The sequence below is a fragment of the Mesoplodon mirus genome, assembly GCF_964341445.2.
Source record: "Mesoplodon mirus genome assembly, chromosome: 2".
NCBI classification, from domain to species: Eukaryota; Metazoa; Chordata; class Mammalia; order Artiodactyla; family Ziphiidae; genus Mesoplodon; species Mesoplodon mirus.
Window position 1 is genome coordinate 116,296,442 of NC_138977.1, and position 27,616 is coordinate 116,324,057.

At 43.0% G+C, this 27,616-nt stretch overlaps 1 protein-coding gene across 1 annotated transcript in view; it reads right to left on the reverse strand.

Moving 5' to 3' along the window:
* Window positions 1–4,562: 4,562 nt before the first annotated feature.
* The window catches only part of GPR137B (G protein-coupled receptor 137B), a 54,930-nt gene continuing 31,876 nt past the window's right edge, over window positions 4,563–27,616 (reverse strand). Inside the window, exons 3-7 of the mRNA XM_082640779.1 lie at window positions 23,415–23,637; window positions 20,439–20,588; window positions 17,920–18,048; window positions 8,946–9,070; window positions 4,563–6,912 (exon numbers count right to left, since the gene is read on the reverse strand). Of these exons, the coding sequence (XP_082496905.1) occupies window positions 6,801–6,912; window positions 8,946–9,070; window positions 17,920–18,048; window positions 20,439–20,588; window positions 23,415–23,637 (739 nt within the window). The 3' untranslated portion in view covers window positions 4,563–6,800. The remainder of the gene's footprint in view (window positions 6,913–8,945; window positions 9,071–17,919; window positions 18,049–20,438; window positions 20,589–23,414; window positions 23,638–27,616) is intronic.

Consider the following 27,616-nt stretch of genomic DNA (forward strand, 5'->3'; position numbering starts at 1 on the left):
GACCATGTGCATTCATAATTTTGAAAGATATTAGACTATTGCTCTCCACAGGGGATGGCTGTCAATTCACACGCCCACCTTCAGTTGAAGGCAGTATCTGCTCCTCCACCAATACGGGTGTTATTAAAAAGCTGGATTCTTGCTCTCCTGATAAGGTGCAAAATTATGTATCAGTGTATTTTAGCTTGTATTTTTCCTATCATGAATAAGGCTGACTACCTTTAATATGTTCAAGAGCCATATTTCCTTTTGTGTTCATAACTTTTACCCATCTTACTGCACTGTTGATCTTATCAATTTCTAGGAGTGCTTTATTTATTAGAGATGTTCATACTTTGACTGTAATAAGCTGTACTTTTTTTTTTTCAGTCTGTCTTTTGACTTTGCTCATGGTGGTTTAGCCATGATTTCTTTGTCTTTATGCAGTCTAATTTATTGTTTTAGTGGCTTCCAGACTTTTTGATAATTAAGAAGGCCCTCTTCACTCCACAGCAATAATTCACCTATATTTTCTTCTAGAACTTTTATGATTTTATTTTTTTTAGATTTAAATTTTGACTCCTTGGAGTGGATCCTGGCATAAAGTGCAGGTTAAGGATCCAACCTAATTTTTTCCCAGACGATTACCCAGTTAATCCAGTACCATTTATCGAACAGCTCATCTTTTTTCCTCACTAGTTTGAGATGCTATGTGTATCTCATCTAAAATCCTGGGTTCTCTATTTCATGGATCTATTCACTCCTGTACCTGTACCACATTGTTTTAACTACTCAGGGCCTATGTTTTAATACCTGGTACATTGGCCCCCTCTTATCTCCCCTGCTCCCTTTCAAAATTTTAAAATGATTTTTTTAGCGGTTCTTGTTCCATAGGAGCTTTAAAAAAAAAAAGTCCTTTAACATAAGAATCATGCTAAAAACTCTGCCCACCTCAGTGTTTTCTCTGGAGGGTTGCCCTTTTAACCACATAATGCGTCACTGTTCTTTTGATACTTCACCTGATTAAAATCTACTTTTTATTATCTGTTTTGTTAATCATTTCAGTATTCTAGTTGCCAGCTCCCAAACAGGTGAGAGCAAAGAGACAGAACGCGAGGTGCCTGTGTAGACAGAATTTCATCCCAGTGCTTCCGTTTTAAGACTTAGCTTCTAAGAATGATTTGAGAACTATTTTGCTATACAATCCTTATTTCCTTTTTTATTCCATTATGGATTCTTTGTCCAAAAGTTGGATGTCTGTCAAAGATTCATAACAAAACAGGGAGGGGCCCTTAAATGAGTATTAATCTTCTAAGATTAATATGCAGTGGATAAAAGTGCAAGTGCAAGAAGTCACCTTTAAAAAGCCCTGGCGATATCTACCAGAAGAAACAGGATTTGAATGTTCACTCACTGTTGTAGGAGCTGAACATATAGCAGTGAACAAAACAGACATATCCCTGCCATCGCATAACTTATGAGTTCTATAACCTCACTAGGTTATATCTAGTTGATAGCAAGAATGCACCCAGAGGAAGAATACAGTTGACCCTTGAACAACATGGGTTTGAACTGCACGGGTCTACTTAACATTTTCTCCAATATATACATATTACAGTACTACGTGATGCGTGGTTGGTTGAATCTGCAGATTTAGAACCGGAGATACGGAGAGCTGATTATAAAGTTACATGTGGATTTCTGACTACTTGGGGGTCAGCCCCCCTAACCTTCACGATGTTCAGTAATCAACTGTGTATCAGTCGAAGAGGAATAGGTAACACAGAAACCTGTCTAGTGGAGAAGGTCCCCTCGATGTGAATGAATCTTATTTGTCTGCTTGACAGTGCCATCAAGTTGTCACAGGCTGATTAAAATCAATTAAAATCATCTACCTACCACCCCTTGGTCAGGGCAGAGTCTGCATTCACCATACATCATTCTGATATCATTTAACTTTTCCGTGCAGATTTCCTTCACAGAATATATCTCCAAATGGGTAAGTGTTCTGCTGTCCTTTAACAGGTTTTCAGTCTGCAGACCTGAAGCCCAGACTCTAGGCTAGTGAATGCACCAAGGGGATAGCACACCAAGGATATACAGTAGCACAAATTGAATGGCGCTGGTAAAGCATTATTTGGTTATCCTAAACTCACCCTTTCTATACCTCAGTCAGTGCCTTCAAGGAGCACGTATGACTTGGGACTGCAAAGAAACGGGAGGGACTGTTGTAGGTTAGCAAGGGTCGTGGGAAATTGAGGGTCAGAGTCAAGAAAGGTCAGAGTGACAGGGATCAGCAGAGAAAAGAGAGAGATTTTGAAGCTCATACAGGCTGAAAAGGAACAGGTCATGGGTCCAGCTGAAGAGAGCAGGCAGCTCATCTCTAGTTCTGACTAGGCTCTTAAAGTTCAGAGACAGAAAACATATTCTGGAGATAAAAGACTCTACTATTCTGAGTGGTAGGGCACCAAGCTCCAGAAGGACAGATCAGGCTTGGAGGCTAAAGAGTGAATGCTGGCAAGGTATGATTAGTCTCTAGGAAAATAGGGGGTAGGTCCCAGCGACAGGTCAAGGGATAGAGATAGAGGTATGGAATCCAGCATTAGAGGAACCAGGTAGATACCATTAGGAGCTGCTGAGTCAACAGGTTTGGACCTCAGAACTTTGAAACCCCTACTTGATGACCTGGCAGCCAGTCTCAGAACCCCATACTGAATGAACCCACATCAGTGCCCAGGCCCAGAGGAGCTGAGCGACAGGTACAGGGAATGAACCCAGAGATCTAGGTTGGAGGCACACGAACATCAGCTGACTTTTAAGGTATTTTGACCCTTTGGTGCAAGGGCTCTTCATAAATACATACCTGCTAAGTGCCAAGAGTAGGGTTAATGTAAGGGTGGTGCTGTGTCCACAGACTGGGCCCACAGACACAAGTACTGAGCCCAGGGTCTAGCACATAGTAGGTGCTCAATAAACACTGAATTCCACTTCCTTTTCCTCATGGTCCCTTTAAAAAAATGTTTCCTCACTTCAATCAGTTTGTTTATAGTCTTTGAGAAGAATTCCACTATTTAGCTTGATCCTTTCCAAAAGCTCCTCCATCTGGACTATGAAGAGTCTTAAGTAGCATTATACAGTTAGAAATGCTTCCAATTAAAAAAAATTCTCACCTATATGGAATAAAAATTAGAAATGCATATTAGATGTGTCTTTGATCAGCCCTATACTTTATCATGCAGTATTCTAAAGACATGAGCAAGTTTTTTTTTTTTTTTAAGTTTCTTTATTTGGAAATCTTGATAGTTTCAAATATTTAGACCCATTTAGTTCTAATATAAGTTCATCTTTATGGTTAAAAAGTAAAAGCAATATTCTTGTAATACTATGTAAATGTAAATGAGGGCCTTTTTCTCAAAGCACTTCTCAAGTTCTAGGATTTACTAATGCTTATTCCTTTCCTCTTAATAGGGGTTTAATTGTTCAAGGCCAACAAAGAGCAGTTCTTCTGGATTTTGGTAAGAGAAAATTGGGGGATGCATTAGCAAGCGTGCCTGATGTAAGGAGCTAAACACAATAACCAGCATAGTCATTAGCAACGTGCCTGACACATTCAAGAAAGAACTGGCATAGCTAAATGTGACTGGTGTGTGTATACTGCAAGAATCAAAACCTCTTAGAGTCCACAGCTCTGTATGTTACACTCTGGATGTTTTAATCATCAGCTCAATTAAATGGGTTAATTGTAGAAAGGAAAAAGAGCCACCGAAGGATATCTTACAGGCAGACCTCATTTTACTGTGCTTCACTTTATTGCACTTCAGATGCTGCATTTTCTACAAATTGAAGGTCTGAGGCAACCCTGCATTGCACAAGTCTTTCGGCACCATTTTTTCAACAGCATTTGCTCACTTTGTGACTCTGTGTCACACTTTGGTAATTCTCCCAATATTTCAAACTTTTTTCATTATTACTATATTTGTTAAGGTGATCCATGATCTTTGATGTTACTACTATGACTTGCTGAAGGCTCAGATAATGGTTAACATTTTTTAGCAATATTTTAAAATTAAGGTATGTACATTGCTTTTTAAGATATAATGCTACTGCACACTTAGTAGACTACAGTGTAGTGTAAACATAACTTTTATATGCACTGGGAAACCAAAAAAATTCATGTGATTCACTTTATTGCAATGTTTTGCTTTATTGCAGTGATCTGGAACCAAACTGCAGTTATCTCCAAGGTCTGCCTGTACACAAATCAGTTGGAATTCTTTAGACAATTAACTCCATAATTAACTGTTATGCATATTTCCAGTGGATGCACAGGAACATTCAATGCAGCCTTTTAGTGTTGAATCAGACTTAGCTAAATGATGGTACAAAATTTTCAGTGATATTGCCATACTTCCCCATACTTTTTTAACGTTCAAATTATGGGAGTTTTAATTTCATCATGTTGCCTTAAAACAAGAGGACAGTTGGGTATTTTAGAACCAGTAATCACCATTCCTTGCCTTCTCTTGGCCTTTAGTATTTCACCTAGGAGTAGCTTTGTTAGTGTACTTGGCAACACAAGTAAATTAGGAAGTTAGAGGAAATTTTAATTTTCCTTTCCACACCATACATGCAACATTTCAGAGTACACATGATCATTTACTATGAGACAGTTTGTTACAATCATAGTTTTTCATATTCTAGATGTGTTTACATTACTTGTACTTTAAGGCATTACTTTTCAAAAAGGGAAGAAAAGAAAAATAGGCACTTAGAACATTTTTATCCTTTCTGATAAAAAAATAATAGTTCAAATAATACTAGCAGCTTAATCATAAAAATAGATTATGGCTTTTATCAGTTAATGCTGAGTATTTCAATTTTCTTGCCAATTATAAAAGAATAAGATATTTGTATGTCATAGGATGAGTATAATAATTGCATGATGTTTTGACCTAATATTGAAGAACTGCAGTACTTCCTGAAAGCATGATTTAAAGGATTTTTAAGCATTTGCTGAGTCTGCCTTTAAATTCTTCTAAGTATCACTAACAAAGATAGTATGACAAGTAGGGTGTTCTTAAAGCTATTTAGAATAACAACTTATAATATTTTAAGGTAACCTGAATAATCAGTGCAAATTTTGCTTCAGTGTAGAATTTTCCCTGGCAGTAACTGTTTTAAATACATGACCCAAATTCTTCCATATACTGAAAAGCAAGAATGTTGTTGTGTGTGATTATGCAGGGTGAAGGTGTTGGTACACGTGAAAAACCCAATCATGACCCACTGAAAACTTGAGATCCTGATTTTTAAATACCATCAAGATAAGAGAAGCAGACTTGATCGCTGTGAAATCAGTGCCCGGAGACAAGTTATTCCTGAAGGCCAAACTGGGAAGGAAGACATCAGAAATGGGTTTCATCACGTGGGCAGAACTTACTAATATAAGTTCTTTTTCACCTGCCCCTCCCTCTGTCCCGAGATGTGACATTTCCTAGGCAGAGCAGAAAGATACTTTCTGGTAACAATACTTCCTCTAGTACTCTAGCCTCCCTGACAGAGCCATGTACAGTCTCCTATTATAGGCAGTTTTATAACTGCAGGCCACATATGTATGTATATATATAGGCTTCGAGATTTTAGAATGGCATTTATGGTCGGGGAACTACTATTTCATGACGTGTTTCACTTAAGTGAAAGACAACTTAGAAGCAGCTGTCTGGAATGACCTTTTACATGGCTGAGAGGCAGGACTCATGCTATAGGATACTGCAGGGCTACTACCATTTTAAACACGCAGCTTCCAGTGGGCTGCTTTCAGAGCTACTTAAAAATAAAAAGTATTATTTTAAATATGGTTGGAAACTATAAGAAAACTGTTAGGATTCCACATAGTCTTTTGGCTCAAGGCCTCAGGGCTACCTGTTACTAAACCCCTTTTGAGAACCTCTTCGTTGAGAACCTCTTCATTGTTCAGTAATGAATGTTCAGTGAGCTGGGAAAGGTGCAGTCTTGCTGAAGTCCTGAGGTAATGGGTATTAGATCCACTGGGCTAACAAACTGTGCAAAAGTCTCTGAATACAGCAGAGGAAGTTTAATAGTGTAAGTCAATTCTATCAATGTTTTTATTAACATTATCAACTTATCACTGATGGTATACATTAGTGCCCTGTTGAAAGGAGTACTAAATTTTGGCAAAATTTAGGAGATTCTGAGGAACCAACCATCTATGCCTCCAACAACTCTTAAGGAGCCAATTTACCTACTATGCAGTCTGTTGACATTCTGCTACATTGTAACTTTCAACACTGGAGCTGCAATCGGCTTTCTAGATGTCAACTGTACTTAGAGTCTACCAGAATCTGAGCAATCTGAAGAGGTAAGGATTTGAGGAATACTTTAGTCCAAAAGCCTTTAAAAAAAAAAAAAAAACCATCAGACCATATACTGTATACTTTTAAAGTGAATTATGCATAAAAGTCTGTGCAAACTACAACATATATTGCAGTAACGTTCTCAAAAAATCCTAGTATATTTTAGCATTAAGTTATATAAAATACATCTTTATAAAAGTACAGAATTTTTTTGAAGTTTAAATTATACTCACTGAAACAGGTAGCCAGGCTCACTTTTTAGTACTAAAATAAGGTTTTTATCAATCTAAATTATTGCTTAGTCCTATGGAGCCATCAGAAACCTGTAACAAAGAAAAATCAAGTCCTATTTCTTAAGGAAACATGCCCTAAAAATTCAGCTGTCATTAAATTAGTCTTTCTGAAGATTTTCAACTGAGGCATCGTCCATATAACTGTTAACTGATGCTACCCATGGCTTGGTTTGTCAGGATCCAAAATTGAGTCTGGTTGTAAAGTTCCTACTTGAGCCAGGAAGCTGTTAGTTTGTTGTCCCCAATCATAGCAGTCTGGAGCAAAACTTGAAAAGAAAAAGAGAGATTTCAGTGACGTGAAACATTATGCTGACTGTTGATGACATGCCGATTTTAGGTAGACAGAACAAGGGTTTTGTATAAACCAGACAATCCCAAAGCTGTTCAAAGGAGCTTCTCGAAGCCCGTTTTCCCACTAAACAGTGCTATGCACAGTAGCTAGAAGGCCACCCACAAAAGTCACCTGAACTCTATAGAGCCCAGAAGTGTAGTAATACTGCAGCCAATCACTATGTATAACAAAACGCTTTAGCAACAAATTGTATCTGAATCCTAATGGAGAGTATAGTTCACTACCTGTGTGTCTTTTTTTTTTAACATCTTTATTGGAGTATACTTGCTTTACAATAGTGTTAGTTTCTGCTTTATAACAAAGTGAATCAGTTATACATACACATATGTTCCCATATCTCTTCCCTCTTGCATCTCCCTCCCTATCCCACCCCTCTAGGTGGTCACAAAGCACCGAGCTGTTCTCCCTGTGCTCTGCGGCTGCTTCCCACTAGCTATCTATTTTACGTTTGGTAGTGTATATATGTCCATGCCACTCTCTCACTTTGTCCCAGCTTACCCTTCCCCCTCCCCATATCCTCAAGTCCATTCTCTAGTAGGTCTGTGTCTTTATTCCCGTCTTACCCCTAGGTTCTTCATGACTTTTTTTTTACCCTTAGATTCCATATATATGTGTTAGCATACGGTATCTGTTTTTCTCTTTCTGACTTACTTCACTCTGTATGTCAGACTCTAGGTCCATCCTACCTGTGTGTCTTTGGACAAATAACTTCTGTGCCTCGATTAAAAAAAATTTTTTTTCTGTGCCTCAATTTTATTATCTGCTAGAATGGGAGTAATATTGGTAACTACCTTGTTGGGCTTTTGTGAGTTAATACCTGTAAAATGTTTATAACAGAATCTTACTATACAGTTAGCTCTCAATAATGTACATTATTGTTGTTTTATCATCATTATTTTCCTCTGTGTAATGGAAAGGGGATCTTTTCTTCTTCCACAGAGGCAGTGAGGGCGCCCTCAGCTGTGTCTCTTCCAGCACATGAGAGGTTAGGGCTGCTCCAGCAGGTTACAGAGGGACATACACGGCGAACAGGCAATGCCGTGGGGACTGGAGAAGAGAACAGTTTTAGGGAAGAGAGATGGGACGCCTCTTGACCTGGAGTTCACTGACTCCTTTCCCAGTATCTGTGTTCTTTACAGCTGCCGGCTGGGTGGACTGCTCTGCGCTCTTTTTCCCCCAGCACTATCATCTTTTCTTCTGTCATCTGACCAGGATTTCTCTGCTCCCTGATCCACTGAGAAAGCAAGGTATTCTCCCAGCGTTTTCTGACCCTATAACAAGGACTCCTTTCAGACCTCTTTTAAGGTTTTCTAAGGATTTTACTGTAGTAATAAAGAGCAGAAAAGCAAGCATATCTTCATCATTTTGCCCCAGGGGGAGAAAGAATTTACCTTAATATGTTAACGGTAGGTCTTTAAATTCACAAAGGATTTCATAAGATAAGCTTTCACTTCTAAAAAACACTCAGCCTGAAGCTACCCTTTCACAGGAACAGTCCAGGGGTCCTGGGAGGACGGGCAGAGTGAAGAGAGGAGCCTGGCAAGCACTAGGTCAGCCCTTTCTGCCCCTCTCGCCCCTGCTGGCCTTGAAGTCCCAGATTCACAGGTCGAGAGAGGGGACAGGATGATCGCTGAGAAGTGGAGTGTGGCTGAAGCGTCCCTGGGCTGAAGAGTGGGAAGGGAATCCAGTAGCTACCCCACCTCCTGTTTGCAGACCGTGACCGTGGCCTTGGCAGAGGTCATGAAGCGCATGATCTCAGGAGGTGGGTTTCGACTCTGGTTGCAGTTAGTCTTACTACTCAGATGCTTCCCCTCCTTTTTCTGTTGGCCTCACCCTACCTCCAGCTCCGGAGTTTTATGCAGGCATTTCCGTTTAGTTTGAACCCATTTCACTGGCTCAGCCCTCAGCCTCCTAACCACGCCCCTCCAGCATGAACTAAGGTCTTACCTTCCCTGAAGTCCCTGAGGGGCAATGTTCCAGGCAAGGTCATCATCACTGTCATATCTTCGAGGGTTGTCAAAGAAATAAGATCTGGGACCAAATCCATGGCTGGGGACCATTCCAGGGTTGGTCTAGAAAGACAGTGTAATGGTTCAGTGTATTTTCAGACACTGTGCCTTGCTTGAGGCAATGATAAATAACATCTCTTTCTTGCAAGAGACTAAAGATGCTCTATCCACCTGGATGGAGGCACTTGTTCAGCTGGAGTGTTCATTTCAGTTACTTTTTAATTTAAGAGGTATTAACTTTTTCTCTTATCAGTATGGACAAAATCTTCTTTCAGAGTTCTGCTTGCAGCAGTGAATTATCACCGTTTTAATCTCTTACAGAAAAATCAGACAATACCCAAATCAGCCAAACTAGACAGTCCCAAATTAGATATAAACCTGTATAATGATGTGGGCATTCACAACAAATTAAAATAATGAAATGATGAAATTTTGAGAGAGTTTCTTATCCAATTTCTATAATCTGCCCCTCCTGTTTCTGTCCCCAAGCTGAGTTCACCTCTCAAAAAAAATTACAGCTGTCCACAGGGGACTGGTTCTAGGACCACCCCCCAGATACCAAAATCCAAGGATGCTCAAGTCCCTTATATAAAATGATATAGTACAGTCAGTCCTCTGTATATGCGGATTCCGCATTTGTGGATTCAACCTGGCATAAAATCCCATGTTTGTTTGACATCTTTGTACATATCATTAGTGGTCTTTTTTTTTTTTTTGGCCACACGGTGCAGCATGTGAGATCTTAGTTCCGCGATCAGGAACTGAACCCGCACTCCCTTCAGTGGAAGCACAGAGTCTTAACCACTGGACCATCAGGGAAGTCCCTAGTGGTCTATTTAAAAGTTAACCAACAGAGTATGAAAAAAGGTTATTATAGGATGGATATCTATACGTGAATTTCTGCTTTTCTAAGACTCTTCTAGCCAAACACAGGAAGCAAAGCGGAACTTATACAAGGTGGGACACCTTCAAATTTACTATTTATAGCAGTTCAAGAATGTCTAAACAAAGAATGAAGTTGGACCCTTACCTCACACATATACAAAAAGTAACTCAAAATGGATCAAAGACCTAAACGAAAGAGTAAAAATTATAAAACTCTTAGAAGAAAATATAGGGGCAAATCTTCATGACCTACAATTTAGCAGAGGATTCTTAGATATGACACCAAAAACATGAGCAACAAACCAAAAAAACAGATAAACTGGACTTCAAAATTAAAAATATTTTTCCGTCAAAAGATACCATCAAATGAAAAGACAGCCACAGAATGAGAAAATATTTGCAAATCATATATCTTTACAAGGGACTTATATCTAAAATATATAAAGGACTCATAACTCAATGGTAAAAAGACAACTCAAAAGTGGGCAGGGGGCTTCCCTGGTGGCGCAGTGGTTGAGAGTCCGCCTGCCAATGCAGGGGACACGGGTTCGTGCCCCGGTCTGGGAAGATCCCACATGCCGCAGAGCGGCTGGGCCCGTGAGCCATGGCCGTTGAGCCTGCGCATCCGGAGCCTGTGCTCCACAACAGGAGAGGCCACAAACAGTGAGAGGCCCACATACCGCAAAAAAAAAAGTGGGCAGGGAATTCCCTGGTGGTCCAGTGGTTAGGACTCTGCACTCACTGCTAAGCATCCAGGTTCAATCCCTGGTTGGGGAACGAAGATCCCGCAAGCCACGCACTGCAGCCAAAGAAAAATAGAAATTTTTTTTAAAAGTGGGCAAAAGATCTGAATAGACATTTTTCCAAGGAAGACATACAAATGGCCCATAAGTACATAAAAAATGCTTGACATCATTAGTCATCAGGGAAATACAAATCAAAAGCCACAATGAGATCTCTATCAGGGCATCCTGAATCAAAAAGCAAGTGCTGGGGAGGATGACTGCTGGGAATGCGGAATGGTGCACTCCCTGTGGGAAGCGGTCTGTCAGTTTCTCAAAAAGTTAAACCTAGAGTTACCAAATGACCCAGCAACTGCACTCCTAGATATATACCCAAGAGACATGAAGACATATGTACAGAAACTTGTACATGAATGTTCATAGTAGCATTATTCATAAGTAGCCAAAAGACATAAACAACCCGAATATCCATCAGTGGATGAATAAACAAGATGTGGCACATCCATGCAAAGAAATATTAACTGGCCATAAAAAGGAACGAAGTACTAATACATACTACAATTTGGATGAACCTTGAAAACATTATGCTAAGTAGAAGAAGCCGGTGACAGAAAATGGCATACTGTATGATCCCATTCATATCAAAGTTCAGAATAGGGAAATCTATATTCACAGAAAGTAGATTAGTAGTCGCTTGGGGGCAGGGGGATGGGAAGTGATAGATAAGAGTATGAAGTTTCTTTCTGAGGTGATAAAAATGTTCTAAAAACTGTGGTGATGGGCCTCCCTGGTGGCGCAGTGGTTGAGAGTCTGCCTGCCGATGCAGGGGATACGGGTTCGTGCCCCGGTCTGGGAGGATCCCATATGCCGCGGAGCGGCTGGGCCCGTGAGCCATGGCCGCTGAGCCTGTGCGTCCGGAGCCTGTGCTCCGCAACGGGAGAGGCCACAACAGTGGGAGGCCCGCGTACAGCAAAAAAAAAAAAAAAAAAAAAAAAAACTGTGGTGATGATTGCACATACCTGAATATACCAAAAACCACTGAATTATACACGTGAAATGGGTGAATTGTTTGGTATGGGAATTATATCTCAATAAAGCTATTTAAAAAATATATATATATATGAAATGGAGAGGGGATTCTCAAACTTTACAGTGCATTCATATCACTTGAGTACTTAATAAATTATTTAAAATGTGGATTCCCAGAACCTATCCCAGAGATTCTGAACTGGGTCCAGAACATGGCCTAAGCATCAGTACTTACACCAAGCACCCCTCAGGATTCTGACGTGGATGGCAAAGAGCCACACATCGAGTATACTGTTACACCAGCTCTAGTGACGACGCCAAGTGTAGAGGCTGGTTTATACCAACTGTATTTTGGATACAAATGGTAGTTAACTTTTTTTAAAACGCCCTACCTGCAGTATGTGCTTTTTTAAAGTCAATGAGTATGAGTTAAATTATAAATCTCCCCCAAAAGAATATTTGACCTTTTTCTCCAAGCAATTACAGAAGTTACAGATAGTAATAGATTATTGAGTCATTAGGAATTTAATTTCTTCTCCAAATGTTATTATGCCAAGTAAAGCCACAGTGCAGCACAGAATTAAAATCATGGACTTAGTATGTGAAGTCAAATAAACAAGTCACAAAAAGAAACAAAAGAAAAATAAAATAAAATCATGGACTTAGGAGCCAGGCTGCCTTGGTTTGAATCCCAGCTCTGCCTCCTACTAGCCATGGGGATCTTGAGCCTGAGTTTCCTCATCTCAAAATGAGTATAATACTAGATTTTACCTCACAGAGCTATTGTGAGGATTAAAGAATTTAATATATTTAAAGTGCTTAGAACAGTGCCTAGCATCTATAAATGCTATATAACTGTTAGCTATTTTTAGCAAGTTCTGTATATAATAATGGCATTAACCCTGGTTGCCTTGCCCAAGGGTATTTTATGAACACTGGTGCTTCACCGAGCCAGATATGACACTCAACACCTGCTCATGAGACTTAACTTCCTGAGTATGATATAAAAATGGGAAAGGGTTTTCTATTTATGATTTTGTATCATGAATTCACTCCCTCAGGATGCATTAGGAGATAATGTCCTTTAGGGCAAAAAGAATCATTTTAATTCGCTAACATGCTACTGTAGATGAGCAGTTATCAGTGTGGTCCACGGACTGCTGGAGGCCCCCCGAGATGCTTTCAAGAACTGACAGGGTCATACCTATTTACGTAATTAGCATATTAAGATTCTGTTTGCCTTTTCCATTGTGTTCACATTGGCACCAGTGGCACAAAAGCAGTAAAACTGCTGGTGCTTTAGCAGATTTCAAAGCAGTGGGACCAGCTGCGCTGGTACTTACCAGGTTCTTCCCCGACTACACAATCACAGTGAGAAAAAGGTTCACTTAAGAAGGTCTTAAGGAAGCAGGAAAAACTGACCAGTTTTATTATAAGGACAAGATCCTGTACAACTCTGAGCTGTAGCTGCTTTCTTCATGCAACTTGAAAAGTCATGACAACCATGGTTTTTCAGATGTGGGCATCTGGCAGACATTGTCTCAAAAGTGAATGAACTGAGCTGTCAATTCAAGGAAAACATATGACAGTATTTGTTGCCACTGATCAAATTTGAGCATTGAAGCAAAAATTAAAGCTTTGGAAAACTTGTATTCCCCACCGTGAGCTTGGCAGCTTCCCAATATTTAAAGATTTTTCTGATGATCCGTGGTAATATTAATGAATGATATATATATATTTTTTGATATTGTATAATAAAAACTTAACTTTTGGAAGATCTGTATAACTCAATAAACGAGAATTTTCCAAATGACCAACACATGGTATTAAATACAAAACCATGCATTGGTAAAAGATCCATTCAAACTGCAAGGTAAGCCAATGGATGTTAATGTATAACACAACCTTTAAAGTTCACTGATATGGTTTTAGATTCCATATTGCAGCTAACTTTTAAGAAATCACAACTTGTTAAGTTTGAGTGTAAGTTAAAGAATATTCACAATTATGCTAATCAAAAAGCTATTAAAATACTCATTTTTGCAACTATGTATCTCTGTGAAACTGGATCTTCTTCATATACTTCGACCAAAACAACGTATCACTACAGACTGAATGCAGCAGCAGATATGAGAATCCAGCTGTCTTCTATTAACCCAGACATTAAAAAGAGTCACAGAATTTTAAAACAATGCTACTCTTCTCACTAATTTGTTTCGGAAAATATAGTTCTTTTTCATAAAAAAATTTTATGGTAACGTTATAGGTTTATTATTTACAATGAATTAATAAATGAGCATTCAAAATTTTTCTCACACACATACACACCTCCAAACAAACTTTTTGGAGTCCTCAATTTATCAATGTAACCCCAAATAGCCAAAGCAACCTTGAGCAAAAAGAACAAAGCCAGCAGCATCACGTCCCCTGATTTCAAACTATATTATGAAGGTATATCAAAACAGTAAGATATTGGCATAGAAACAGATCAATAGAACAGTACAGAGAGCCCAGAAAGAAACCTAAGAATATATGGTCAATTAATTTACAACAAAGCAGCCAAGAACATACAATGGGGAAAGCACAGTCTCTTAAATAAGTGGTGCTGGGAAAACTGGACCACTATCTTACACCATGCACAAAAATTAACTCAAAAGGGATGAAGGGGACTTCCTTGGTGGTGCAGTGGTTAAGAATCCGCCTGCCAACGCAAGGTACACGGGTTCGAGCCCTGGTCCGGAAAGATCCCGCAGAGCAACTAAGCCCGTGCGCCACAACTACTGAGCCTGTGCGCCACAACTACTGAAGCCCATGCACCTAGAGCCCGTGCTCCACCACAAGAGAAGCCACTGCAATGAGAAGCCCGTGCACCGCAACGAAGAGTAGCCCCCGCTTACCGCAACTAGAGAAGGCCCACGCGCAGCAACGAAGACCCAACACAGCCAAAAATAAATAAATAAATATTTTTTTAAAAAGGGATGAAAGACTTGAAATCACAGAACTCCTAGAAAAAACATAGGCAATAACGTCCTTGACATCAGTCTTGACGATTTTTGGATCTGACTCCAAAAGCAAAGGAAACAAAAGCAAAAATATACAACTGGGACTACATGAAACTAAAGCTTCTGCACACCAGAGGAAACCATCAACAAAATGAAAAGGCAACCTCCTGAATGGTAGAAAATATTGGCAAATCCTAGATCTGATAAGGGGTTGATATACAAAATATATAAAGAACTCATACAACTCAATAGCAAAACAAAAACAAAACACCACAACCTGATTTTAAAATGGGCAGAGGATCTGAACATTTTTCCAAAGAAGATGGCCAACTGGTTACATGAAAAGATGCTCAATGTCATTAATGATCAGGGAAATAAAAATCAAAACCACAATCAGTATCATTGCATATCTGTCAGAATGGCTATAATCAAAAAAAAAAAAAAGATAAGTGTTGGCGAGGATGTGGAGGAAAGGGAATCCTTGAATACATGTGCACTGCTGGTGGGAATGTAAATTGGTGCAGCCACTATGGAGGTTCCTCAAAAAATTAAAAACAGAACTACCACAATCCAGCAATTTCTCTCTTGCATATTTATCTGAAGAAAACAAAAACACTAATTCAAAAAGATACATATACCCCCATGTTCACTGCAGCATTATTTACAATAGGCAAGATGTGGGAACAACCCAAGTGTCCACCAATGCATGGATGGATAAAGAAAATGTGATACACACACACTAGAAATATTCAGCCATAAAAAGAATGAAATCTCCTGATAAACCATAATGGAAAAGAATATGAAAAAGAATACATATATGTATAACTGAGTCACTGCTATACAGCAGAAATTAACACAACATTGTAAATCAACTATACTTCAATAAAATTTTTAAAAAAGAAAAAAGAATGAAATCTCGCCATTTGCAAAAATATGGTTGGACCTTGAGGGCATTATGTTATGAAATAAGTCAACTAAAAAAAGGCAAAAAGAAAAAGGTAAATACCATATGATCTCACTTATATGTGGAATCTAAAAACAAACAAACCCCAAGCTCACAAATATAGAAAACAGACTGGTGGTTGCCTGAGGTTGGAGGTGGGTGAAATGGGTGAAGAAAGTCAAAAGATACAAACTTCCAGTTATAAAATGAATAAGTCATGGGGATCCATGTACAACATGGTGACTATAGTTAATACTGTATTGCATATTTGAAATTAGTTATAAGAATGGATCTTGGGGCTTCCCTGGTGGCACAGTGGTTGAGCGTCCACCTGCCAATGCAGGGGACACGAGTTCGTGCCCCAATCTGGGAAGATCCCACATACCACGGAGCGGCTGGGCCCGTGAGCCATGGCCGCTGAGCCTGCATGTCCGGAGCCTGTGCTCCGCAACGGGAGAAGCCACAGCAGTGAGAGGCCCACGTACCGCAAAAAAAAAAAAAGAATGGATCTTGAAAGTTCCTACTGCAAGAAAAAAAATTAATAAGCTATGTGTGGTGACACATTAGTTGGACGTATTGTGGTGATCATTTTGCAATATATATAAATATCAAATTGTTATACTGTAAACCTAAAATGAATATAATGTTATATCAATTATATCTCAATAAAAACAAACAAAACAAATAATAATGTATCAGTGTAAAGTGTCCTGACGCCAAAAAGTTTGGGAACCACTGCTCCAGATAATACCCTAAACAGTAAATATATTCAAACACAATAGCCAAGTAACTCTATACACATACACAGAGAGTGTGTTAAGGCTGACATGTTTCCCTGGACAATGAGACGTAAGAGTACAAATGAGACTATCCCTATTATTCTGTATTCACTTAATAAAATAGTACTTTGAAACTCAACCAGGATGATTCTTTATACTATTTCTTTTTTTTTCTTTCATTTTAATCAACAGAGATGTGATGGAAAGAACATTAAATATCAAGAGAAAAAAAAATTGTACTTTGAACGACAGTCTTTCACCCCTTAGGACTCAGATGTGCACTCTCTCCTTCAGGCTGCCTTGGGTTTAGGGAGTGTAGTTCCCAAGCCTCTGTCACACTAGGAAGTGGTGAGAAGGCCCATGGAGCCGAGGAGAAGCACAGTGAGCACAGGGATATTTGTTAAGAGGCTCTTTCCAGAAAGCTTCAACTGTCTGTCTTCAGAGAAGGAAAGAAAACAAGGCACTAGACTCTGGCCTGGGGTCCCCTGCCCACCTTCCCCATGTTTCTCTGCCACTGATGGGGAAGCATTTGGGTCTGACTTTACAGAAGCCTCCAGGTGTTCCCAATGCCAGTAAAGGTCAGACAGAGCACAGAACTGCTGTCCTGAAGCTAAAAATAATAAAAGGCGAGGAAACTGACTCTCAGATCTAGAAAACAGTGCCCACACACTCTGTCTTCAAGGGCCCATTGGTCAGGCTGTGCTTCTCCACTACCCACCCTGCTCCAGTATTACTTTTTTTTTTTTTCCTATTCCTGGCTCACTAGTGACTATCCAGAGATGAATAAGAAAACAAAACAAAAGACAAGATAAAACACAAAACAGGTTACTGTATCTATGCTTTCCCTGCCACCCACACTTTGCTTCCATTGGCCAAAAAACGTTCAGTATACTTTTCTGTGGGCTTCACAGATGAGTGATTCAAAATCCTACCACTGGTTCCTATGGATGGGATAATTCAGGGAGCAAAGCTTCCAGGAGCCTCCCCACTCTACTGGGTTTGGCATTTTCTATCCCACCTCCATAAAGACATTTATATGAAGCTGGTTGAGCAGAAACGTGACCAAATTGGGGGAGTGACTTTAGCATTCTTCACAATAAGGTTGTATCTCCCTATCACTCCACCCCCTAATCACCAACCAGCACAACACAGGGGTGAAGAGCTGAATTACCATTCTCTATTTCCCTTTGCTAAAATAAAGCTTCTATCTTTGGTTCACAGCAAGTCAAGGCTCAAATACTAGTGAGGTGGCTGTTTCATTAGGAAAAAAAAGTTAATCACTATCTCCAGGCCTCAAGATGCAACTTAAATTTTTTTTTTTTTTTGTAAAATAAAGCTAAACTGAAAAACAAATTTCCCTCAAAAGATAATTAAGGGAAAAGAAAGTCTCAATTAAATAGACAAGGAACTTTTCATATCAGAATAGGATGGAAGAGGCTCTCTATTGAAAAATCTAAGAAAAAATTCCAACTGTATGCTTTGTGATTAGAATTAGGAGATGTCTTCTGCAAATACAAAGTGGTTTACTTACAAGGTCCTTCGCAGAATTTCTAACTCGAAAGAAGTAGACTACTAAGGTGGTAGGTAAGAGTTCCCACACAAAGAGGACCACTCCGAATACTATGTATCCGGCATCTCCCAGCTGATTCTTCAAGTCTGCCTGTTGAAAAGAGAAGAAAATAAGAGAGTCACTAGGTTAAGGGCAGAGGAAATAAGTTTGATTTGATTCTTTCTAACATGACAGAGACTAATAAATCTAATACAGTGTAATTCTTTCCCCCAAAAATGTGCATGTTGAAATCAGATACTACTAATGGTCCAGACCTCAGGTGGGGAGTTATTTAAACCAGACAGGATAGATAATTATCTTCTTCAAAATATTCAAAGACAGATACTGCCAATCTCTGAGGTTTTATTCCTTCACCCTCCAAGAATCTTCCTTACATCCAAATTAAGTCTCTAAGCTGATTTTCTTTTCTTCAACAGCTGAGTAATGAGACTGTTCTGTTGCCTTCTCCCGGTTCTTAAGAGCAGTGTATCATGTGTTACCCTTGGTCTCATCCTTGGGATAAACGTGTCAGTTTTTAAACTTCTCGTCACATTAACCACATCCTATGATTTACCCTTTAAAGCTTTACTGCAGGCTAGATTGTCTAGAAAAAAATTCTCCGAGTCCAGGATGGTTACATGCCAGACCCGTGAGATGGCTGAGTGGACGTGGCGTAGCAGTGCTCTCCCCTCTGTAGGGCAGAGGGAAGGTGTGTGAGGTTGTTTCTGGGCAAGTCGATCAGAAAGGCCATCATCTCAAAGGAAGACTGCACCAACATCAAACCATAAAGGGCCAATCCCCTGCAGAATCCTTTTGCCTTCCCTACTACATCGTGTGTAAAGTACAGTAGCCGAAACCAATCGTGCTCTTCTTCGGAAAGATTACTCTCACACTCTGCATCTCAAATTCTACTTACATGTCTCCAAAGTGTGTTGTGTGTGCTTCTTCCATTCTACATAAATAACCCGCAACTTGGGGCCGTCTGTTTGGCTTGCTCCTAGATTATTTTGGTTGCAACACATAGATCTAGATATGTATAAATAAATAGATATCCCCCAAACAACAGAATTTTTTAAATTGTGATATTCTAAGTTCGTTATAACTATAAGCTCTTAATTGAAAGAAACGCTGAAATAATTATTTTGTTTTAAAACCAAATCTCTGTTGTTTAATGGGGACAGAGTCTCCATTTGGGAAGATGAAGAAGTTCTGGAGATGGATGGTGGTGATGGCTGCACAACAGTGTCAAGGTACTGAATGCCTCTGAACTGGACACTTACAAATGATTAAAACGGTCGATTGTATTGTATATTTTACCACAATAAAAATCCTCTATGTATTATGAGTAAGTTTCTAGTTGATCGTTGTTGAACGTTTAGATCTTTATGTGTTTGATTTTTCACAACAGGACAGAGCTTCAGCAGTGCTTTGCCCGCCTTCCCCCCATCCTGTATTTGTGCTGTTCGTCTGGGTGAGGCCGGCGGTGGTTATTGTGGTGGTTTTTATCCTTTCTAATTATAACATCTTGCATGTGCCTCTCCTGGATTTCATCGTGTCCTCACAGTTTTAACTTATCATGGTCACTTTATTCTTTCCTCCAGAGTCACAATTCAGTGCAATTCAGTGCAAGGTTTGAGCACTTGGGATTTTAGAAGTGGATTTGTCTAGAGTTGGGTATTCAGTGTTTTTCCAGGAAAATCTCAGGAGCGTTTGCCATTCAATCCAAGAGACTCCTACTACAGACGTTTCTATTTCTTTATTGTAATGGCTTATCTGTGTGGCTCTTTTCCTCAGCAGACACAAACTCCTACTGGGAGGCTTAGGTCTGTTCTGTTTTGTGTCCCCAGCACTTTGCCCAGGGCTGGAGACAAAGAATCGATATTTCTCAAATGAGAGAACACTAATTCTCATTCTTTTTTATTTTGAGCTTTTGTGAAGATGGATGCCATATTATATTTCACTACCTCTGTTCATTTGTTTTATAATTTATGAATTTCTAGAATACATTATAAAAAAAGAAAGAGTTTCATATTGAGATATAAAATGGGCTCTTACTAACACCTTAATATTCTTGGTCACTTTTGTCTAGATTTCCTCAAATGCTATTAGTTTACATGCTCCATTAAAAAAAACTTCATAATTTTATGTATTTTCTGAAACCTGGATACTATTTGTTTTTACCTTTGCAAATTTCACCCTTTAATAACATCATATTACATTTATATGAAAGCACTTAAAAAATTTAAGTACTGATTGACAAAAGCCCCAGAAAGTAGAAAGGAGAAGGAAGTGTGTGTGTGTGTGTGTGTGTGTGAGCTGGAACAAGGCAGGAACTATGATCCCACTTTACAGGTAAGGGTGCAGACACCACCCAGGTAAGTGACTCTCAAGGTCACCCAGCTATTTAGCAGCAGAATCAAGGAGCTTACACCTCTCTGCCACATGGGATGCTGCAAAGCAAAGAGCCACCAATCAGGTGGCCCTCGTCGGCGCCCACTGACCTGGTCTGACACATTGTACCAGTCGTAATCAAAGGAATGGACATTCTTGCTCTGAGAAAACGACAGGATGAACAGGTTGTAGCAGGCTCGGGAGGCGTAGAGCAGGATGACGGTCACACCGACGGCAGTCACCTGACACACGGAGGAGCCCTGGAAGAGGAGGAGCCATGAGGGGGGCGCCCGTTCCGGGCCCAGGACCCCAGCCCCCTCCCAGAACATGGGCTGTGTTCGGACCTGCTAAAGCTTCGATCTCAGAGGCACTGCCGTCTCCTCCGAGCTTCTCCTCCACCCTCAGACCTTAAACCCAACTGCAAACCTCACCTCACGCCACACCCATCCCAAACTTCAAACTATCTTCATAGAGATGCTTCAAAACCTGGGACTTGATCTGGAGATGCCTGAAAATAGGAGCCATTTGCCTAAGGCCTAGGTTTGGAAGAACAAGAAAGTCAGATGGCTTATTTGGTTAAATCTCTAAACGCCGCTGGCTCAGCTCCAAGGACCCTCTCAGCTTATGAGCCCAGCGCCCAGCCCCTGGCTTGAGGACAACAAAACAACCTCAGAGGGATGGCGGCTGGCAGACAGCGCTGCTGTGGACAGTGGCTCTGGGCGGTGAGCACTTCCTCAAGACCCAGCATCTTCTAGGAGGGAGTGCTGGGGTCTCCATGTGACTCAGGGCTTGCAATTCTGTGAAAATGGGTCATCTGTGCCCCCATTTACGAAGCTATCAATTTCCAAAGTCAGTTAGATGACCCCTGGCTAGAAACAGTTAACTAAAAACCTGAAATCGATTTTTGAGTTTTGTATTTGAAAGTCATTAACTAAATCTAAGCTAGTGTTTTATTTTGCCAGTGGTAGTTTATTAGCTTGTTTGCCATAGGGGTCATCTAAACGGTACTTTGACAATCTAAAACGTGACCCCTCCTATAAAAATCACAATCCTGTCTTTAAAAAGCCATCGCTAGCCCTTATACACGAGACACTATAAATAATAAAGTCAAGCAAAGTTACGTCTAAAATTTGCCGACATTTCTCAATCAAAAACCGATGCCGCCACGATAACTTCTGGGATTCTGCAAGAGTTCAGTCACGTCACAGGACGCCCTGATGAAGGCTTTGTATGTTTGAAGTTGGAGGCGCAGACTTTAATCTACTGATCACTCCTAAAGACACAGGATCGTGGAAGGCATGGCTGCTCAAGTCTTCAGACCAAAGATGTTACAGCCACACGGGCCGCGAGGCAAGGAAGGCAGGGGGGTGCCCCGGGGCACAGCGTCACTGAATTTCCAAAGCAGAGGAGCTGTGAAATCACTCAACTGCTTTACACGTGAGAAAACCCAGGCTCCATGGGGCGACAGGCTGGTAGGCCTGGGGTCCCGTGGCCAGCCAGAGCCCAGGGAGTCTCTCCTGACCTCCACTCGCCACCAGACTTCTCAGTGAGGGAGAGTCGGGGACCAGGCTGGTGAAGGGCACCTCAGAACCCCTGCTCCAGGCAGCAGACCTGCCCCTCTTTGATTTTTTTTTTTTTTTTTGCTGTACGCAGGCCTCCCACTGCTGTGGCTTCTCCCGTTGCGGAGCACAGGCTCCGGACGCGCAGGCTCAGCGGCCATGGCTCACGGGCCCAGCCGCTCCGCGGCATGTGAGATCTTCCCGGACCGGGGCATGAACCCATGTCCCCTGCATCGGCAGGCGGACTCTCAACCACTGTGCCACCAGGGAAGCCCCCCTCTTTGTAACTCTGGGGGAAGAAAAGGAGAAGACAGGAGCTCTAGGGTGGGGGGCACAGCAGCTAAACAAGAGGACGGGCAGGAGCTGCCCTCTCCCAGTGTACAGTCAGCCCACTCAGGGTGGCTGTTCTCTTGCCCTCTGTCCATCCCCTGCCTGACCAGGGCCCGCTTCACCTACACCTACTCACAGGACTGACCTGCCTACATACTTGCTCCCAGGGCCCAGCTGGTGATTGTTCTTATCAAGGGGGCGGTGAGGGGTGGGCCCCTCTGCTGGTTTCCCTGGTAACTAAGGAGCCCACCGGATGTCAATCCCCCCACCTTAACTGGTTATCTCCCCTTCCCCGGACCCGGGAGCGAAGACCACCACCAAGTCCTGCCTGCCGTCCACTGCACTCGGTGAGGTGTTTCTCCAGGACCTTGCCTCACACGTGTAAGCTCCCCCATCTATTAAACCACTAATATCTCTGTTGCTGACTCCGGGCTCTTTCTTTGGTTTTGAAGCTAGTTATACACAGGGATTGCAGGTCTGTGGGCTGCAGCTCAACACACAGCCTGTCTGGCTCCATCTCTGAACTGTCACCATGAGAGGCCTGATGTCCTGAACCCCGGGAGCAGTTCCCACTCTTCAGGGGGACCCTCTCATGGGCATAGCCAAGGCAGGGGTGAGCCTGGATCTGAGTATCCCTGCACCACGACAGGGTGATGGAGAGGAGAGACCCCAGACCCCGGAGCCAGGCTGCAGAGACCAAATCTTGGCCCTGCATCTCCTGGCTGTGTAACCCGGGGCGAGCCTCTGACCTCTTTTTGCCTCAGTTTCTCTATCTATCGAGTGATACCTACTCCCATAGAGTTGTGAGGGTTACGGTCGTTTCCACATGCAGAGCGCTTATAAAAGTGCCGGGAACGCAGGGAACACTAGGTGTGTGTTTCTATTAATATTAGTGGCACAATGAATGCCACTGGTCCTTTAAAATGTCACTTAAACCGCTGTATCCATAAACCAGAGTCTTAGCTCTCTGCCAGTAACTCTGCACACCCCCATACGCCGCAAGCCACCCAGAGCCAACTATTCTCACATACAAAATTCAAGGAACTACAAGGCTCCCTGTTTTGGCAACCACAACCCGGCTCATCATTTGCAGGAGGTCAGGTGTGAGAGGCATTGGTTGAGTTCTGTTTGCAAACCAGGGAACTCTTTTGAGAACCAGGGGGAACCAGCAGGATCTCGACCACATGTCCACCTTACCTTAGACTCCAAGTAAATGTTAGCTAAGGACATCTTGGAGATCTTGTAGAGACAGATGGACAGGGAGACGGCACACAGCACGAAGAGCGAGTCGTTGATGGCCACACGCACGGAGACGATCCCTTTCCTCTCCCAGGTGCCCGTCTTCACCAGCACTGCACAGGTTAAGTTCACCAGCAGGAAAACGAGGCTGATGAAGAGCGAGGCCAGGTAGAGGGGTAACCTGGGAAGGACCAGAGAAGGGACTGAAGGCACCCTTCCACGCATGCTGCCTGTACATTCTGGATCAATCCACAAGGAAACTGTGATTTTTTTCATGCTAGAAGCAGAACATGCCAAAGTTAACACTTAAGAGCTCAGAGTTTAGGGCTGGTAGATGCAAACTATTACATTTAGAATGGATAAACAACAAAGTCCTACTGTAGAGCACAGGGAACTATATTCAATATCCTGTGATAAACCATAATGGGAAAGAATATGAAAAGAATGTCTATATGTGTATAACTGAGCCACTTTGCTGTACAGCTGAGATTGGCACATTGTACATCAACTATATTTCAATTAAAAAAATCAGAAAAAAAAAAAGAGCTCGGTCTTTGGAGGGTTCCCAATCTAAAAGACGAATCAACTACAAACTGTGCTCTCAGGAAGGTCCTTTACCTGAGCCCCGCTTCCCCTGTCCCTGGGAGGCTGTAAGGATCAGAGGGGCTGTATGTACATGGACTGATGCACCCGCTACTCACAAGGATGCAGAGAGCAGAGCCGGGCTCAGAGGCAGGGCTGGGTTTCGGGGAGAGCGGAAAGCATCCTGCACTCTGAGAACCTGGGCAAGATTGCCCTGGGTGAGCCTCAGTGTCACCATCCAAAAGCAGACTGAATAATACCCACCTTGCTGGCTGTTTTTGCAGATCAAGTGAGATAATGCTTAAAAAGGATTTCAGGGAATTCCCTGGTGGTCCAGTGGTTAGGGCTCTGCGCTTTCACTGCCGAGGGCCAGGGTTCCATCACTGGTAGGGGAACTAAGATCCTGCAAGCAGCGCAGCCAAAAAAGAAAGGGTTTTACCACCAACCCCCCAAAGTCACCGAGTCTGGGCAGCACCCCCTTTGGCATGGGAACACTCACTAGTGGACAGTCTGCAGTGAGTAAGCCTCAGCCTCAGCACTTTCCCCGGGCCGGAAGGGGACAGGCTATGCCACTGGCCATTTTTAACTTGTGGTTTCTCAGAGCTACATGCTGCCTACGTGACCTGTGCAAGGTCTAGAGAGAGGTTTCTCAGATTTACCAAAACCGAAATCAGTTCAAGTTTCCCTCTAGGACTGTCCATATTGTGTTTACTTCAGGTAAATATCACTCAAGAGGCAAATAAGAAACAGACTGGTTTGGCTCAAAAATAGACCATTTAAGTTGAATATGTCCGCAAGTCCCAAAGCAGAAAACCAGCAACTAAAAGCGGGCTTGAAACTAGAAGGTAGTGTTGGTGTCTTCCAAAGCCATCACAGACTGGGTCCTGGTCCCAGCTCCAGCCATCACGCCACTGACAGCAGCCGGTGCAGTGACTGCTGGGAGGGGAAGCACAGCCATGGGGCAGCTGCAGTTTGCTTTTCTGCCATCAGATGTCAGGGTGATGGAATAAACCCCCCACTTACCCAAGCTAATCTGAATGTGATTGTATGTCTTGCAATGAATGATTTACTGTCCACTGGCAAAGGCTCTCACGTAATTTTTCTACCAAAGGAACTTGGCCTACCCCACCCCTCCTCAGCCTTCAGACCTTAGCTCAAACATCACTGCTTCCAAGAAGCCTTTCCTGACACCTCCTGCACACCGACCTCACTAGATGCACACGATCAGGTCTCCCTGAGGTCCGCTTCCCGGTCCCCTGCACTTGAACTTCGCAGACTTATCACCTGTTTATAATGAAGCATATGGACAGTGATCTGACCACGTGCTGCTTCTACCCAGACAGTACACTCCATGAGGGTCGAGATTTCAGCTCTTTTCTTCACCCCCTCTATCCACACTGTATACCGTAGGAGCTCAATAAATATGTCAAGGAGGAAGAGAGGGAAGGAGTCAGCCAGGTGAAGATGTGCACTCTGAATCCAAAAAGCGTCAGCTAACTAAACGAGGGCTGCCCTTTCTTTCCTAAACACGCTACTGCAGCAGATACTAGATCCTCGCCCTTCTTGTGGAAACAATCTAAACTTGAGGGATTGTCTCTTTCAAAGTTAGAGAGAAAGAACTGCGGTTCTTCCCACCCGAGCCCTGTGCTGGGGGTGCCGAGGTAACAAGATGGAGAAGAGGTGGCCCAGGTCCCCTGCTCAGGGTGGCCGGGAAGACACTGGAGGGATGGACAAAGCACATGGAAGACAGAGTATCATCGGTACAAAGTCAGAAATGCAGGAAAGAGTATGCTTGGTTTGGGCTGAAGAGTGTTTGTAGGACTGAGCACCAGCCCTGCAGGGGAAACAGACGGGGGTGGGAGAGAGACCGGAGGGTGGGCAGGACAGCCGGGGAACACTCGAGGTTGATAAGCAAAGGAGTGACCGACGTGGCCATGTCTGTCTTTGAGAAAGACGGGCTGGCAGAGCAGGGAAGGGGTGAAGAGCCTGCAGTCAGCAGACAACGGCCCCGGGGAGCTGAGCAGGGAGGCGTGCCAGAGGCAGGGGGGCGGGGGACCGTGGGGATGGACACAGGGTGATGCCATTAAAGGAGATGAGACACATGCACAGGGGTGGTGAGAGCTGCCACCCACCGGCCCAGGGCAAGGTCCAGCGTGACCCTCGCCCCTGGAGTCGTGCTGCGTGAGGCTGGCGGTGGGCAGCTCTTTGAAGGCTCAGAGATCCATCTTCACGTGTAGTCACGCATTCAAAGCATTTCACGCAGAAACAGGTTTGGGGCAGGGGGGATGCTCATGAATTAGTTGCCAAGGACAGGTTCTTTTATAGGACGTGATCACTGGTCCAGGCCCTTGCAATCCACCTCATCTGCTCTGTACCATGTTCTCACGGCGATGGGGGAAATCAGGGGCGTGGAGAGAGAGACAAAGGCAGGGCCAATGGGGAGTCACCAAAAATCTGCATTCTGGTTCCTCGAAAGCCCTATTTTTTAAATTGTTTTATTATTATCTGCTGTGCTTTTGTGAAGAACACAATTTAGAAACATCCAGAACCCTCTGGAATCAGCCCTACCGTTCCCAGCCCCTTGGTGGTGTGTGCGCACACTCTGTATCCATGTGACGGCGACGAGCCTCCAGAAGAAGCACCATCTGGACATTCAGCTTTTCCAGAGGATTCCTCCTGGGTATTGTTTTAAATACTATGGTGGATATAAATTCTTACTACTCTTTCTTTACTACAATAAATAATACAGGACCCCTAGAGGACACTGGGGACAGGGAAAGCAAGAGCCAACCAGGCCCAGCTCACCACCCACACACTGCTGGTGTGTGCCCCCCGCCACCCTCTCTGTCTTGAATGGTCACATGACAGCCACCGAGCCTCCGCTCCCCCCCATACCCTCCCCAGCTCTGCTCTCATCTGCTGGGCGTGACTCAGAGAGCTTGGGTCACAGAGCCACGACACCAGGCGGGTCCTCGGCTGCTCGGGGCTGCCGTGTCCTCCTCTGTAAAACGGAGCTTGACCCTTTCTTCCTGCCTCAAAGAGCCGCCGTGAGAATTCAAGGGACCCTGAGCTTCTCCTCTGACATCACCCAGGGAGCGGTGAGGCCTCACCCTCGTCAAGAGCAACTTCTAGAAAAAGGCGTCACCTCCGGCCCCATCACCTCCTCCGCAGGTACCCCTGCTGCCTCAAGTCCTCCCACCACCTACTCGCTGACCTCAAAGGCGTGACCCTCGCCCCATCCTTCCCCCGTCTGAGCCTGTCCCTGGAGGCCCCTGGTCCCTCTTCCCCCTCTTCTTCCCCCGGGGTGACAGCACCCATGGCTCCTGCTCTGCGCCCTCCTCCTCGGGAAATACGTGCCCTCCTCCTCGGGAAATACGTTCCCTCCTCCTCGGGAAATACGTTCCCTCCTCCTCGGGAAATACGTTCCCTCCTCCGGCCTCAGTTACAGCTCCTGTACGACCACGTTCAAAAGCGCTCGTCTCACCAACCGGACCATCCCCGCAGTGGATGACGCTCTGAATCACCTCCGGCCTGCATTCCAAGATGTCAACAGTGGCTGCGTGGGAGAGACCCTCCTC